Raw genomic sequence first — 14,006 nt, 5'->3', positions numbered from 1 at the left:
CGCCTGTTCCCAGCCCCCAGGACGCTGCTTTTTCATTATCTTACATGTCGCTTCTGTAATAAAATTCTTTAATTAAAACATGAATATTTAAAACCACCCTTGAGAGAAATGGCCCCGTCTCACCGAAGGCAGAAAAACGCAGAGACCATGGGGGGAGAGAGACGAGAGGCATGGAGACCCCGGTGGGGTGCGCCCGGGGCGGGCCCGGGCGGGTGGCAGGGCGGAGAGGGGACTGTTGCTCTGGCCTGAGGAATGCCGGCCGATTAGGACGCGTGACGTGGCCATGTGGCGTTTGGACAGGCCGGGCGGGGGGCAGGGCTGAAAATGGGCCACAGGCTGGCCTGGGCCGCCCGCTCCGTTGCCTGGCTTGGCTGCACACAGCCTTCTCGGGGAGCAGACGGAGGGACGTGCCCGGCCGGCGTGAGGGGCTGAAGCTTCCTGGCACAGGGCTCAGCAGGCCCGATCTGGAGTCCGGCGCCTGGCCAACTAGGCCGTGCATCGTCTGAGCGACTGCAGTGGATTGTGGTCCACGTGCCTCCCCCCATGCACACACACTTACACCCACACCCGTGTCCGCGTGTGCACATGACCCTCCCAGCCGAGCTCAGTGCAGGAGAAGCTCCAGGCAGGACCAGCAAGTGGCCAAGGGCTGGCTCTGTTGCCGCCTGACCCTGGCCGGCTGTGTGGCTCCGGCCACTGCCTTAATGCCTCTTTCCGCTCAAGCATCTATGAGTGCCTGCTGTATGCCAGGTACTGTTCCGCACACGGGGGTGGCTACGCCAGTGAGTGGGCGAACCCCTGCCCCGTGGTGCTTACTTGGCAGCGGGACAGAGACTCAGGCAGGGACCCCACAAATACGAGGGCTTATCGCAGGTGTGCACAGGCAGCCCATGGGTGCACAGAGGAAGGGACGGAGAGCTGGGCTGGGGCCGTTTTCCAGTTTAAACGGCGCGGTGCCTGGGGCAGAGCGTTCCCAGAGGGGGAGCAGCCGGGGAAAGGGCCTGCGGCAGGAGGCTGCCTCGGTGGGGTCCGGGGAGAGCAAACTGGTCAGTCCACAGCTGCTTCAGGGGCACAGCAGACACCCCAGACACGGCTGCTGCCCCGGCACTGAGATCGCTTCAGTCTCCGGGCCCCAGGAGCATTCTGGGTCCAGGACACGGGTACTGGGGCCTGAGGTGGCCCCAGGCCTGGACAACACGTTCTGCCCAGTGCAGACCAGACCCTCGTCATGTCGCCAGCCGATCCAGCTCAGACTGCCTTCTCACAAGGCCACCGGCCCCTGCCACGCGGCCCCTACATTGTGCGTTGTCGAAATCACTGAAAACGGCCCTATGCAGAGCCAGCCTCAAAGCACACACGTGCACACACACGCAGTGACACGTGTATGCACCACGCCCCCACACACGTGCTCATACACGCATTAACACACATATGCACCATACTCACACGCACATGTTCACACACCCATTGACACATGTACACACCATGCCGTACACACACGTTGCTCACGCCGCGCGTGGACATCGCATTTTACGCCCCACCCCCCACGCACATGCGCACACACAAGCGGTGACCTGCGTGCGCGCACCATTATAGCAGCGCACGTATTGTCATACGTATTGCGTGTTAACACCGCGCATGCCGCGCGCTGGGTGCGCACACATGGTGTCACGTGCCACGCACCCCTACACTGCGTTGCTTTTTTACACACACACACACGGTGACATCGCATTCGGCGCCATGCCTGCACGTGCGTTAGCCTGCGTCGCGTGCCGTCTAACACACCTGCGTTAACCACGTGAATACTTTCGTGCTGGGCGTTGGTGCCCGGTGGCATCGTGATGGTATGTGGCGCCTCCCCTCGCTTACCTGTGCGTGGTGCACCTGCACACACCTTCTGCCCATTTTCGCGGCTTCGGACCTGGGGTTCACCGCGGACTCTGAAGCGCCTCCGCGGCGGCCTTCTGGGCACCTCAAGCCGGCTGTCCCGGCTTTTGGAATCTCCATGCAACCCGACTGTGCAGCCCCCCACCTCCGACCCCTCGTCTCATTTGGCCCCGTGATGGCTGGAATCTTCCATCATGAGGTATTTCGCTTTGCTTCTGTTCAGAAATGTTCGTCTCGCTCCTCATTGCTCGCGGTAACCGACGGGAGAGGTATTTGTGCTCCTTCCGTTTTAAAGACGAGGGGCCGAGGGGACAGGGCCTGGGCCTGGGCCACGGCCGGTCCAGGTCAGGTTGGGCCTCGAGCCGAACCTGGTCCTGTCCTGGGGCTCACAGGACGTTCTCACAGGGGGACCCGCGCGCCTCTCACGCTGAGTCCCACTCCGACCCCTGGATCTTTCTCCGCAGCCCGGCCCTGCCTCCCGCGTCCCCACCCAGCGCCTCTCCACCCCGGGGGACGTCCTCGTTCAGGGCCACCCCGTTCCTCCACGCCCGCATGCTCTGCACCAGGGAGTCCATCAGCTCCCCGCCCAGGCCCCCCCTCCCTCTCGGCTCCCCCCGGGCGCCTGCAGGGGCCCCTCCCCGTCCTGGACGGTCCCCCTGGGCCCGGACACCTCCCGCAGTTACAGCTCCTGCAGTGAGCTGTGTCAGCACCCGCCCGTCTCTGCTCCAAGGCCTCCCGTAACTCTGGTGCGAGTCGGCTCCGGCCGGCGGGGAGGCCCGGGGCTCGTGGTGCCCCGACTCCCGCCTGGGCGGGCGCGGTCGGCGGTCCGCGGGGAGTGGGCCTGCAGTTGCCTCCGGCACAGCCGCTCTGCCACTGGTCATCACACCCGAGTCACGCCAGCCCCGCCCCCGCCTCCGTCGTGTCCCAGCATCCCCAGGCAAGTCCGAGCAGCTCTGTGCCTTTCCCAGCACGGCCACCGCCCCGCGGTGCTCACCGAGACCAGCTCTGGCACATGGGGCGCCAGCACAGGCCGGGCCCCAGGGCCAGCACCTCCGAAGTGACCACACAGTCCCACAAAGCGGTCAGCACTTTGCAGATGAAGAAAGGGGGCTCGGGGCGGTGACCGCCGGGGAGCGGCCGAGCACAATGCCTCCTCCCGAGCCCTCCCCGCTACCAAACCAGCACCAACCGGTTCTCCGCGCCTCGAAAGCCATCCAAGCCAAGGTCACAGTGACCTCCACCTTGCCCAGCCCCAAGGTCAGCCCTCCCAGGCTCCTACCCCTCTGCCGGCAGCTGACGCAGCTGACGTTCCTTCATCTCGAAGGGGCATTTTCTGCTGGTTCCGCGGACACCCCACAGGCCCTGCCCCACTTCCTCCCCATTCCAACTCTGCTCACAGCTCACGGAGGCCTCTCATCTGGAACCCAGGGCCCAGGGGCCATAGAACGAGGTTCCAGCATCGCTGGGCTCCTTTGTACCCCACAGGTTCATCTCACGCCTTCGAAGACGTTATTCTGAGAAGCAGCCTGTCGGCCTCACTGGCTCAGGGAGGGGTGAGGGCCCTGACAATGTGGCCTAGCCCATGGCGACCCACTCAGTGTGGAACGCCCAGCCTGGCCTGGCCCCTGGACGCCGGGCATGCATGCTCAGCCACCTGCCTGGTGTCTCAAACTTCACGGTCTGAGACAGGCTGTCCCCGACCACTGGTCCCATCCCAGCCACTGTCCTAGCCTTTCAGATGCTCCTGGGAAACTGGCTGTCCTGCAAGGGGGGCTCTGCCCCCTGCCCCAGCTGCCCCCCAAGCCCTGCCCAGCACCCCGTCTGGCTAATGGCCCCCTGCCGGGCCACCGAGCACGTGCCCACCGCCAGCCTCGCCCGCCCTCAGCCTGCGGTACCCTTCCTGTGGCCCACGCTTCTCCAACCTCAGACACGGACGTGGTCCAAGCGACCTGACCCCCAGCACCAGCGACCTTTCCCCTGTGTCGTCTCCAAGATGCTTTCATGGTGCCTTCCTCGGGCCTTGCCACCCCCACCCCTGCCCAGGCAACTCCGTGAGGGCGTGGCTGGGTCACTGGCCGTCACCGCTGCTGTGTCCTTGGCACCTAGAATACTTCGCAGGAGCTCAGTAACTAACGGCCGGAAAATGACTTGTACGAACACACCGGTCCCCAACGTTCACCTGTCTGCACCTCCAAATGGCCCACTCTGCTCATGCTTTCCCACGCAGCCCCCCTCCCACGAGGCCCCTGCAGACCCCGCCACCAGCCACGGCAGCCGCCGCCCACCGGATCGATCCGCCTGAGAACAAGGAAGGACCCTCCCCCTGGGCCGGGAATTTGAGACCACCCCACCTGAGAGAGATCAGGCCCGTGGTTCATTCCTTCCTTCATTCATTCACTGACCGCCTCCCAGGTACCAGGCCCCATGTGGGCCCCGGTGGCCAGCGGCCAGTCCCCAGACCGCCTGCCCTCAGCGCACCTGCCGCCAGCTTCCCTGGTGGTGTGCTCAGGGGGCCGGGGGCCGGGACAGCCCTGCGCAGAAGACCCTGCCCCACCGCCCTCTGCCCGGACAGCCACCCCGGGTCCTCTCGCGGCCGGTCACTCACCTGGAGCACCGTCCCCGCCCCGGTCCTGGGTCAGGCTGGTGAGGCAGTTCTCCGGGCCACCTGCCACTCCATCCCGTAGGCAGACGTCCCCGCGGGGGGCCAGGGGGCCCGAGGCAGGGTCACCGGCGTCACCGCCCAGGCAGGCACAGGGGGTCTGCATGATGCCGCAGGGGTGCGAGCTGCGGCTGCCGGCCAGGCAGGCGTCCAGCCAGCGGCACAGCATCTGGCAGGCGGCCCGGCTGGGGTTGCGGTTGCCTACGACCAGGTACTCCACGGAGAAGTCGTCGCCGGGGCCCGGGGGTGCGGGCGTGTCGCCCGCGGGCGGCTGCTGGCGCTGCATCTGCAGGAACTGCTTGCCGGCCTGCAGGAAGGCCAGCGGCGCCGAGGGGTCGCAGAGGCGCAGCACCTCGTCGAAGCCCTCCACGCCCAGGTAGGTGCGCGTGGACTCCAGGAAGGAGTCGAACTGGTAGGTGCGCACGCGGCCGGGGTGCCGGCAGGGCGCGGGCGCCTTGGCCACCTTCAGGTACAGCGTGTAGCGGCGCGGGTCGGGGTTGCGCAGGGTCCAGGAGCAGCGGGAGGCGTTGGCCGGGAACACGGCGGCCGCCGAGAAGTACCCGAAGAACTTGCCCTGCACCAGCGTGGCGCACGGCTCCGCCCCGGGCCCCCCGGCCGCCCCAGCGCCGGCCCGCGCCCCGGCCCCCAGCAGCAGCAGCAGCAGCGGCCCCAGGATCCAGCGGCGGCCCGGGGCGGCGGCCTGGCCCCTCATCCTAGCTCGCGGGGCCGCCGGGGTTCCGCGGGCTGGGCAGGCAGGCTCCGGCCAGGCCTGGACATGCCAGGGTCCGGCGCCGAGTGGGCCGGGCCGGGGCCGGGCCGGGCGCTCCCAGTGAGGGCAGCAGGAGAGGTCTTCAGACGGCCGAGGGGGCGATGGCGGCTCCTAACGTCCAGGGCCCGGTGGCCGCAGCCACGGCTGAAGGAGAAAGAGCAGAAGCGGTCAGTGCGACGTCCGAGGAGATCAGGCCTGCGGGCTCGCTGGGGACAGTGCCCACGCTGGGCTTGGGCGGCCAACACAGGCCCTGGTGCTGTTGCTGGGCACCTGTTCTCTCCACCTGTCCACCTGCCACCATCCAGTGTGTCCACCTGCAGGGCCAGGGGCCCAGCCAGGGGTCAGCCGGCCCCCTCCTCCACCCAAGCCTGGGCAGGGTGTGCTGGGCAGTGTCTGGCCAGGGCTGGGTGCCACATGGGCCCTGGCTGTGCCCAGCCTGGAGCGGCTCCCGAGGGCTCTGGGCCTGCTGCCCGGCCACTCACCTCCTCATGGCCACAGTGGCATCCACCCCCCTGTGCCCCGTGGCCGTCTACCAGGCCCTGGTGGGGCGCCTGGCCCTCCCTCAACCTCTACCTACTTCCGCTCCCACCTCCCCCGCCCCAGCCCCCTGCAACCTGACAGGAAGGGAACTAGGGCATGGGGGGTGGGGTGGGGCAGGGGAGAAAGGCCGCTGCAGCCACCCCCCAGCCACTGGCATCCTCGGCCTCTAAGCCTCGCCCAGGGCGGCCGGGCAGAGACCCCTCCCCAGTCAGCCTCCTCACAGCACGAGCGACCAGTTCTTCCTGAGGTGTGTGGGTGCGGGGTCAGACCCTGGTCCGGCTGTAACTGACACCCACTCCCTCCTCCTTTGTCCCCTGCCCTGCCTGTCACTGCAGCCTCTCAGGCCCGCCCCCCGCGCCCTCCTCGGCCTTCTGTGATGGGGACCCACTGCCCCTTGGGCCCATGACTGCTGGGAGGGAGGAGGGCTGGGGGCATCGAGTCACCTTCAGCCACCCGAGTCCAGTTCAGCCTGCGGTGGCCGGAGCTGTTAACCCCCATTTCATGACGGGGGAGCTGAGACTCAGGGGCTGAGTGACTTGCTCACGGTCATAGTGCGGGGGCCGGGGAACCCACACTTGCAGCCCCGGGCTGACCCCACTCCTGTGCCACTCCCGCTGCTCACGCCCCGGGGACAGGAAGGCCACTCCAGGGGAGTGTGAGCAGGGACACGGAGGAGCCGTCAGGCTTCAGGAAGCCAGGGCTGCCCATCCGGCCCCGCGGCAGCTCAACCAGTGGGCGGGTGAGGGACAGCAGCCGCCAGTCCCCAGAGCCCGCCTGGCCTCCTGGTGCCAGCGCCTCTGCTCGGCTGGCCACGCACAGGCTGGCCGCTTGCCCGCAGGGGCTCGCCGCTTCCTGCCGCCCAGGCCCAGCTGGCTGGCGACACGAGGTCGGTCACCGTTCTGCGGTCCCCTCCTGGCATCTTTCCTGCGTGGGCCGTGGAGACAGCAGGGAGCTAGCGCGGGCGGGACCCCGGGGCTTGGACTCCGACTGTCCCCTCTCGCTGTGTGGCCTCGGGCAAGTCCCTGCCTCCCCATCTCAGTTTCTTCGCCTGTCGAATGGGGTGAAGCCTCGTGCTCAGCTGGGGGCAAGCGCGGTGCCTGGGGTTTACCCAGAGACGGGTCGAGACCCCAGTGGGGAGAAGGCTGGGTAGGGGTCTGGGTCACCAGGGGCAGCGTGGCCAGACTCGGCCCTCTGGGGGCCCTCGGGTAGCCAAGGTTCAGGTCCCCTGAGGAGGGATGTTGCAAGCTTCTCATCCTGGTGCCCCTGGGCTGAGATGGGCAGCCCCACGCTTGGCCTCCATCTTCAGGAAGCCCTTTGTCCCTCCCACGTCCAGACCACTCAGGGTCGGCCTTGGACGTGTCGTAGCAGAGCCGCTTGCCCCACGGTGTGGGGATGGCAAGGCTATGGCCAGGGTCCCACAGCCCATCCCAGGCCCAGAAGGCCAGCTGCCCAGCCTCGCTGCAGAGGGGACAGTGTGCTCCCAAGCTCACGCGAGCCAGCCTGGCTACAGCGTCCCTTCCTTACTGCAGGCTGGGACCCAGCTCCGGGACAGATGCGCCCTAATGCCCCAGAGAAGCCCAGGGACTCAGCCCAGCAGAAACTGACCGCAGCTGGAACCGGATCCACTCCTTGAGCGTGAGGCCTGCCTGCTGTGCCTCGCAGTGGGCAAGAGGTGGCAGGGAGGGTCGGAGCGGGACAGCACTGCCCCTTACAAGGCCACCCTGGCAGCCGGGGACGGTACCGGGGGCGGGGAGGGAGGCACTGGCGGGCTGGGGTGGCGGTGGGGACGGAGGCAGAGGGAGGATGCTCGGGAGACAGGAGAGAGAGGCCCAGGTGGCCAGCAAGGCCGTGCGGCAAGCGTGGTGGGGACGGCTCTGTGCTGGACGCTGAAGAGGTGGGCGGCGCCCGCGGGAGGGCGGGAAGCAGAGGGCAGGGCAGAGCCCGAGCGCTTTCGGGCAGCTGCACCCCCGGGACCGAGGCTCTGGGGTGAGCCTTTGACGGATGCCTGGGGCCAGAAGACAGCCTGGGGTTCTCATACAAGGTCCCTGGCAGCCCTGGGCCCCACAGAGGGGACCACAAAGGCCCCCAGAGAGCCGTGGTGGGAGGGGAGCAGCAGGGCTGAGGTCACTTCCTGGCACCCTGGCATCCTCTGGGACATCTCTGGCTCGAGCTGCCTCAGGCCCTGGCTCTGCTGGCCAGAGGCTGTCCCAGCCACGAGTCTGAGCACCACGTAACTGGCCTGGCCCTGCCTCTGCTGGCTGGGTCACAGGGAAGGACTGGGCAGGAGGCCGAGGCTGTCAGCGCGGACAGCTCCTGCACCTGCCAGCGGTCGCTCATCCCCTCTCCGCCCCCAACAGACCCACGAGCCCTGACCAGCGGGCTGAGGCCCCTCCGTGCCCGTAACTACTTGCCTGATGCCCTCCAGCAAGAGATCAATGGTTCAGAGGCCCCTCTGAGCCTTCTCACTGCCATGCAGGCCCAGGAGGGCAGAGCGCTGGGCAGGCCCGGACACACCAGTGCCAGGCCCCAGGTCACGCAGCCCCGAGGGAGGCCGACCGGCTGAGTCCATCCTGGGCCTGGGCAGTTAGATCTGAGGTGGGCAGGGGCATGAGGGGAGGTCCTGACCCCAAATGGCACCAGGGTGGTCTAGAGGGGCCGTGCCTGGTGGGGTCCTGGGGTAAGTGGGGGCAGGGTCCTTAGCACTGCTCGGGGTAGGGGCAGGCAGGGAGAGCTGGGGGGAGGCGGTGTCTGGGCCAGGAGGGCAGTTAGAGGGGCACAGGGTCACGGAGATGACCAGGCTTCCGGCTCGGACACGTGGGCACAGGGTGCTGGGAGCCCTCGCTGAGGTGGGGGAGCAGACGTGTGTGCACATGTCAGTGTATGCGCCTGTGTGCGCACGTGTGTGGCATGCTTGTCCAAGGTCACACGGCAGCAGAAGAGCAGGGCTCACTGCACAGCATGTGCGGGGCAGTGCGGGGAGGCTGAGGCCCTGCTGGAAGGGACCGTTCACGGAGAGCCCGGCGGCCAGGCTGGAGCCCCGAGTAGCCAAGGCAGAGCCTTGGGGGACGAGAGCCAGGCCGAGCGCAGGCTGGCTCACACCGGGGGCCCTCCGCGCTGGCTCCCGGACTGGTTCCCACCCCTCCCCTCGGCCACACTCAGCGCCCAGACCTCCCCTGGGCACTGAGCCTGCCGGCCAAAGGGGAGGGGCTGGGGCAGGCCCTGGGTGCTGACCCCAGTGCTGGGGGCCGTGCAGTCGGCGGTCATTTCTCTCCTGAGTTCTCACAGGGTGACTGTCTCCCCACCCCACAAACCACAGGCTGCTGGTCTGGTGATGGGCGCCCCCACATCCCCGCCTGGGTCACCGCAGCTTTCCTCGGCCACGGCCCCTCTTGGGCTCCCGGGGACAGCAGCCAATTAGCCCCCAAGCTCCCTCGGGACCCCGCCCCTCCTGCCACCTCCTCAGGGCCCAGCTTCCCTCGCTGCTCAGAAGTTCTTCCTGGTGTGTGGCCCGCATCCCTCCGGCCAGCCTCTGCCCCGCCCCTGCCACAGGGCCTCTCACAGCCTGCAGGGCGGCCTGGGGCGACGGCTGGAGGCCGCCGGAGAAAGGAGCGGGGAGACAGTGGAGGTGGAGGACCTGAGCGAGCCAGCCACACCGGGTGAGGGTGCGGGGCTGGAGGTGGCATCAAGGACAAAGGGTGACAATGACTGCTGTGCACCAGGAACAGGTCTGACATCTTTCGAGGACCCCCCACTGGTTAATCTCATGGGCCCACCACGAGGTAGGAGGGGTGTGGACTCCACATCGAGGCTCTGGGGTCACCATCAGCCGAGGGACGCTGCACCCACCTCCCACCTCCTCCCAGGCACGTCCACGCGTATGCGAACCGCTGCGCCCCCGCCCCATGGTCAGAAACCCCGGTGCCTCGGTTTCCCCACGGACGAGGGCAGGGCTGGGAGCTGCCCCTAGTGCTCCAGCTTCACCTCAGTCCATCCTGCCGACCCTCCTCCCCGCACCAGGCTGGCCTCCGCATCCCCTCCCCACCCGCCCCAGGCTGCCAATGGCGTCCCCAGACACCAGCCACAAAAGGCGCTCTGTTGTCCTGCCTGGCCCTCTGAACAGTGCCTGCCTGTGTGTCCTGGGAAAAGGCTGTGTGGGGGGAGGGGCGCAGCAGGGGCTGGGAAGGAGCAGGCAGGAGAGGCTGCCCGGGGCCCCCCGACCCCCAGCCCATGGCAGCCTGGCCTCCCTGCTCAGGTGCCCCATGAGCCACGCAGATGCCTCCTGGGCCATGGCAGGTTGGGCAGCCTGCTCACCTGGCTGGCAGAGGCAGCTCTGGCAGGGGCCCCTGACACAGGCCCAGGACAACCCATCTGGGTGACCTTGGGCTTGAGGCCACGAGGAACGGTCAGGAGAGCTGGGTGGGCTTCGGTCCATGAGCAAAGAGCCAGGGGGCCCTGGGAGAACCACTGCCTTTCCCCGTGGCCAACAGCCAGGCCCCAGTGACCCCCTGGCTGACCTGCGGGGCATCCTGGGCTGGTCCTAAGGGACCCCAGGGTCATATTCCACTCATAGCAAAGACGTGGGAGCAGACAGATGAGGCATCCCCTGGAGCTGGGAGGGGGTGCTGGGGCAGGGCTGGGCCCCTAGAGGCCCACCTTGGCCACTACACCTGCCAGGCCTAGCCCCATGGCAGGCCTCTCCCCGCCCACCCCACCCAGGCTTGGGCACAGGGGCCTGTGTGAATCTGGCTGGAAGCCAGGCAGAACTGCCCAGGAGGAGACCCCTCTGGAAGGGGGCACAGACCCTCACCTGCTCCCCCCACATGGGCCAGGTGGTCACTGCCTCTATTTCACAAGGGAGACAGACGGACCCCAGGTAACCACGGAGTGAGACACGGTCACCCTCCGTCCCACCCCCCTGCCCCAGACTGCCTGGCCCTGGGGTCGATGGCCAGCTCTCAGCCCCAGGCCTCGTCGTAGCTCTTCTCGCTCAGGACCCAGTCACCTGCAGGCACTCAAGCTCCTGGGCCTCTGGTAAGGCCACTCCGTCCTGGGCTGCCCCCACCCCTGCCCTGGGCCTGTGCTAAGTCACGCCCCCTCCTGGGCTGGCCCCGCGCCCCCGCCCCCTGCCTGGCACACACCCATTCATCCTGCAGGATGTGGGGCAGGGCGGCTGCCTGAGAAAGCCTTACCTGAGCCGACGAGGCTTCCCAAGAATGGAGGCGCCCTCTCCCTGTGCTCCCTCTGCGTCCTGCACCCCCAAGCACGCCCATACATGCACACGCATATCTGCACACGATACAATTGCACGCACACACGACACACACGTGCACAGACACGCTCTCCTGGAGAAAGCCCCGGGTGGGCACAGTGATGGCACCTGTCCCGTGGGCTGGGGTCTCCCTGCAGCATGGGGGGAAACTCTCATGGGGGGGCTCACAGGAGTGCTGGGTGACACACCTGATGGTCCTGTCCTCTCACTGTCCCCCTGTCTGGTACCTAGAGTGAGACCTGGGCCCTAAGACAGGGGATCTGCTCAGTGCCTGCCCGACTGCTGGCCACAAGCGACACCCCCATCCACGCTCCCCACCACGCCAGGGTCTGAAGTCCCCAGGAGGAGGGGCTCATCCAAGGTCACATGCCCAAGGTCACATGTGGAAGGCGTGGAGACACGACAGAGGGGCAGTCAGGAAGGGGCCAGGCTGCATGGCCAGGCCCTGTGGCCATGGTCCCAGGGTCATCCCGGCAGGCCCAGCGGTGGGGACAGCAAGTTCCTGACAGCACGTGCCGGGATGAGAACAGGAAGGCACTTACTTCGCCTGGGGTGTGTCCTGGGACCCAGGTCTCCCAGCTCCTGACACCCCCAAGAGCACGCTCGGCCGCGGCAGGACTGGCCATTCCCAGAGGGAGGCAGGGTCCAGTGTTGAGGGGAGCCGAGGCCTCCGAGCAGAGGCTGTGCCCTGGGGAGCAGGCCCCAGCCTGGGCATCCCAACAGCATGGGCCACCAGCTCCCCTCCGTCCTGGACGGCTGAGGCAAGGGGGGGTCAACAGAGAATGTGGGGCTGGGGCTCAGGGCCACAAGCAACAGTACCCCTCACGTCTGGGCGGGGACGGGGAGCCCACCTGCAGCCCAGGTCAGGGCCTGTGTGGCCCAGCGCCGGGGTGGCCGGGCACTGTGGGCCGTGTACGCGTGTCATGCAGTGCATGGGCACATGTGTGTCCCCGGACAAGTGTGTCTGTGCAGGGGGGAGTGTGTGCAGATGCATATGCGAGTGGTCAGCGTGCACGTGTGCAAGTGTGTGTTGTCGAAAGGAAGGCATGGCCTGTGGTGTGGGACCCGAGACGGGTCAGGGCTGGGCACAGCACAGGGCAGCGCCAGAGGGGGCTCTCCCTCTCACTGGCTCCTGCTTCTTTCTACTCTGATTCTGAAGGCACGACCCCTCGCCTTCCGCAGGGGACGGGATGCCCCTCCTGGAGGTGAACACGGTTCTCGCTCAGACTTGCCCCGCACAGCTCCACCCCTGCCGGGGCATGCTGGTCACAAGTGGCAGGGTTCCCGACTGCTACCACGGAGTCATCGGTCAAAGTCACCTTGCCAGGTGAGTGGGAGGCTCCTGTCTGAATCCCAGGGGGCTCTGGGCTCTGGAAGCGTGAGTCGCTACTAAGGTGGGGGGCACGGACTGCAGGGGGCGGGGCTGCGGGGCTTCGCATGCGCCCTCATCTCCCACAAGGGTTTGGATCAGTGACAAGGCCAGGCCACCTCTGTATTGCCCTGCAGAGCTCCAAGTCCCTGCTCCCCAGCCCCTCGGGGTCCCCACCCTCTGCCATTTCCCCACTTCTTCACTACCTGACCCTCAGCCCAAGTCTCAGCACCCGAAAACCAGCCTCTGAGCCCCAAGGAAACTGCCTGGGCTGGAGCCTGACTCTGGAGGTCTCCTCTGGCCTCCGACGGTGCTGGCGCTAGGACCCCCAGCCACCCAGCAGGGCCAGCGGGCGGTGGGGACCCCGTCTGCACCCCCTCTGCGTGAGCCCTAGAGGATGCCGCAGACCTCCGTGGGCAGGAGGATGAAGAGGACAGGGAGGCCAAAGGAGTTGGGGAGCGCGCCGGCGGCCGTGGGATGGGGTAGGGGGCAAAGATCGGGGGGGGGTACACAGAACACTCCCACCTGTCTAAACTTACAGAACATTCTGGAAGGACAAGGAAATCATGAGCAAGGTCGCACAGGGTGGGAGGGCCCGGGGCCTGGAGTAACAGGGGACCCCTGATGGTCTAGCCCTTTGGCACCGTTCCCACACTTGTCACTTTTTCAATTCACAGAAATGAGTTAGTGGGAACAGGAGGAGGGCGGGGGGCACAGAGCAGGACGCAGGAGCCCCCCAGGCTGCGCTGCACTCTGCCCCATGCTCTCGTCCGTCCTCGCTCCAGGCAGCAGGCCCCGGCCCCACCGCACCGCCGAGTCCGGTGCAGGGGACCTCCTGGCGGAACGGAGATCGGAACTCGGGGTTTACGATCAGCGGCGCCCGGGCGGCCTCCTGCGGGGGAGGGTCCTGTGCCGGTGCCGGGGCCCTGGCCCGTGCTGGGGCCCGCGGTCAGAGTTCCAGCTGACGCTCTGACTCTCCAGTGAGAGAGGTGGGTGGTGGCGGGAGGAGGGCTCTCCCGTGCCGTGCCCTGCCACCCCGAGGTCCTCGGGGTGTGGACATCGCAGGGGCCCCCAGCCGGGCAGTGGCACCCTCGCCTGCAGTGCCTTCCTTTTCTTTATGGGGTGCGCATGCTGCACCGTGCACCTGTTCACGTGCCACACTGGTGAGGGGGGGTCAGGGCTGCGCTGTTGGCGTGAACGCAGTGTGAGCGCAGTCCAGGTGTGTGTGGGGGGGGCGCATTCTGCTTCCTGCGATCCTGCTGCCCCACGAGCGGCCACTCTCTCTCTGGCATGTCCACCAGGCTGAATCAGCACTTCTGTTTAGGACCCTCGTATGGTCCTCCAGGGCAGAGCCAGAGGCCTACAGGGCTCTGCGGTCCGGTCTGCTCCCTCTGAAGCCCGGGGCCGCCAGTCACCTCTCCGGCTCCTGTCTGGCCCTCGCACCTGCACTCGCCAGCCACAGGCCTTGAAACGGCCGAGCCCTCCACAGAGAACCTTCCAATCCCTCCACCCC

The 14,006-nt window shown here is 67.3% G+C and overlaps 1 protein-coding gene across 1 annotated transcript in view; it reads right to left on the bottom strand.

Annotated features, from left to right (window-relative positions):
• ADGRB1 (adhesion G protein-coupled receptor B1) overlaps positions 1 to 5,258 on the bottom strand; it is a 60,848-nt gene extending 55,590 nt beyond the window's left edge. The window contains exon 1 of the mRNA XM_039846214.1: positions 4,493 to 5,258. Within this exon, the coding sequence (XP_039702148.1) occupies positions 4,493 to 5,258 (766 nt within the window). The remainder of the gene's footprint in view (positions 1 to 4,492) is intronic.
• Positions 5,259 to 14,006: the final 8,748 nt, after the last annotated feature.

This window comes from Pteropus medius, unplaced genomic scaffold (genome assembly GCF_902729225.1).
Source record: "Pteropus medius unplaced genomic scaffold, Ma_sr-lr_union100, whole genome shotgun sequence".
NCBI classification, from domain to species: domain Eukaryota; kingdom Metazoa; phylum Chordata; class Mammalia; order Chiroptera; family Pteropodidae; genus Pteropus; species Pteropus medius.
Note: the sequence above shows the minus strand (reverse complement) of the source record. Positions and strands in the feature narration are given on the sequence as shown.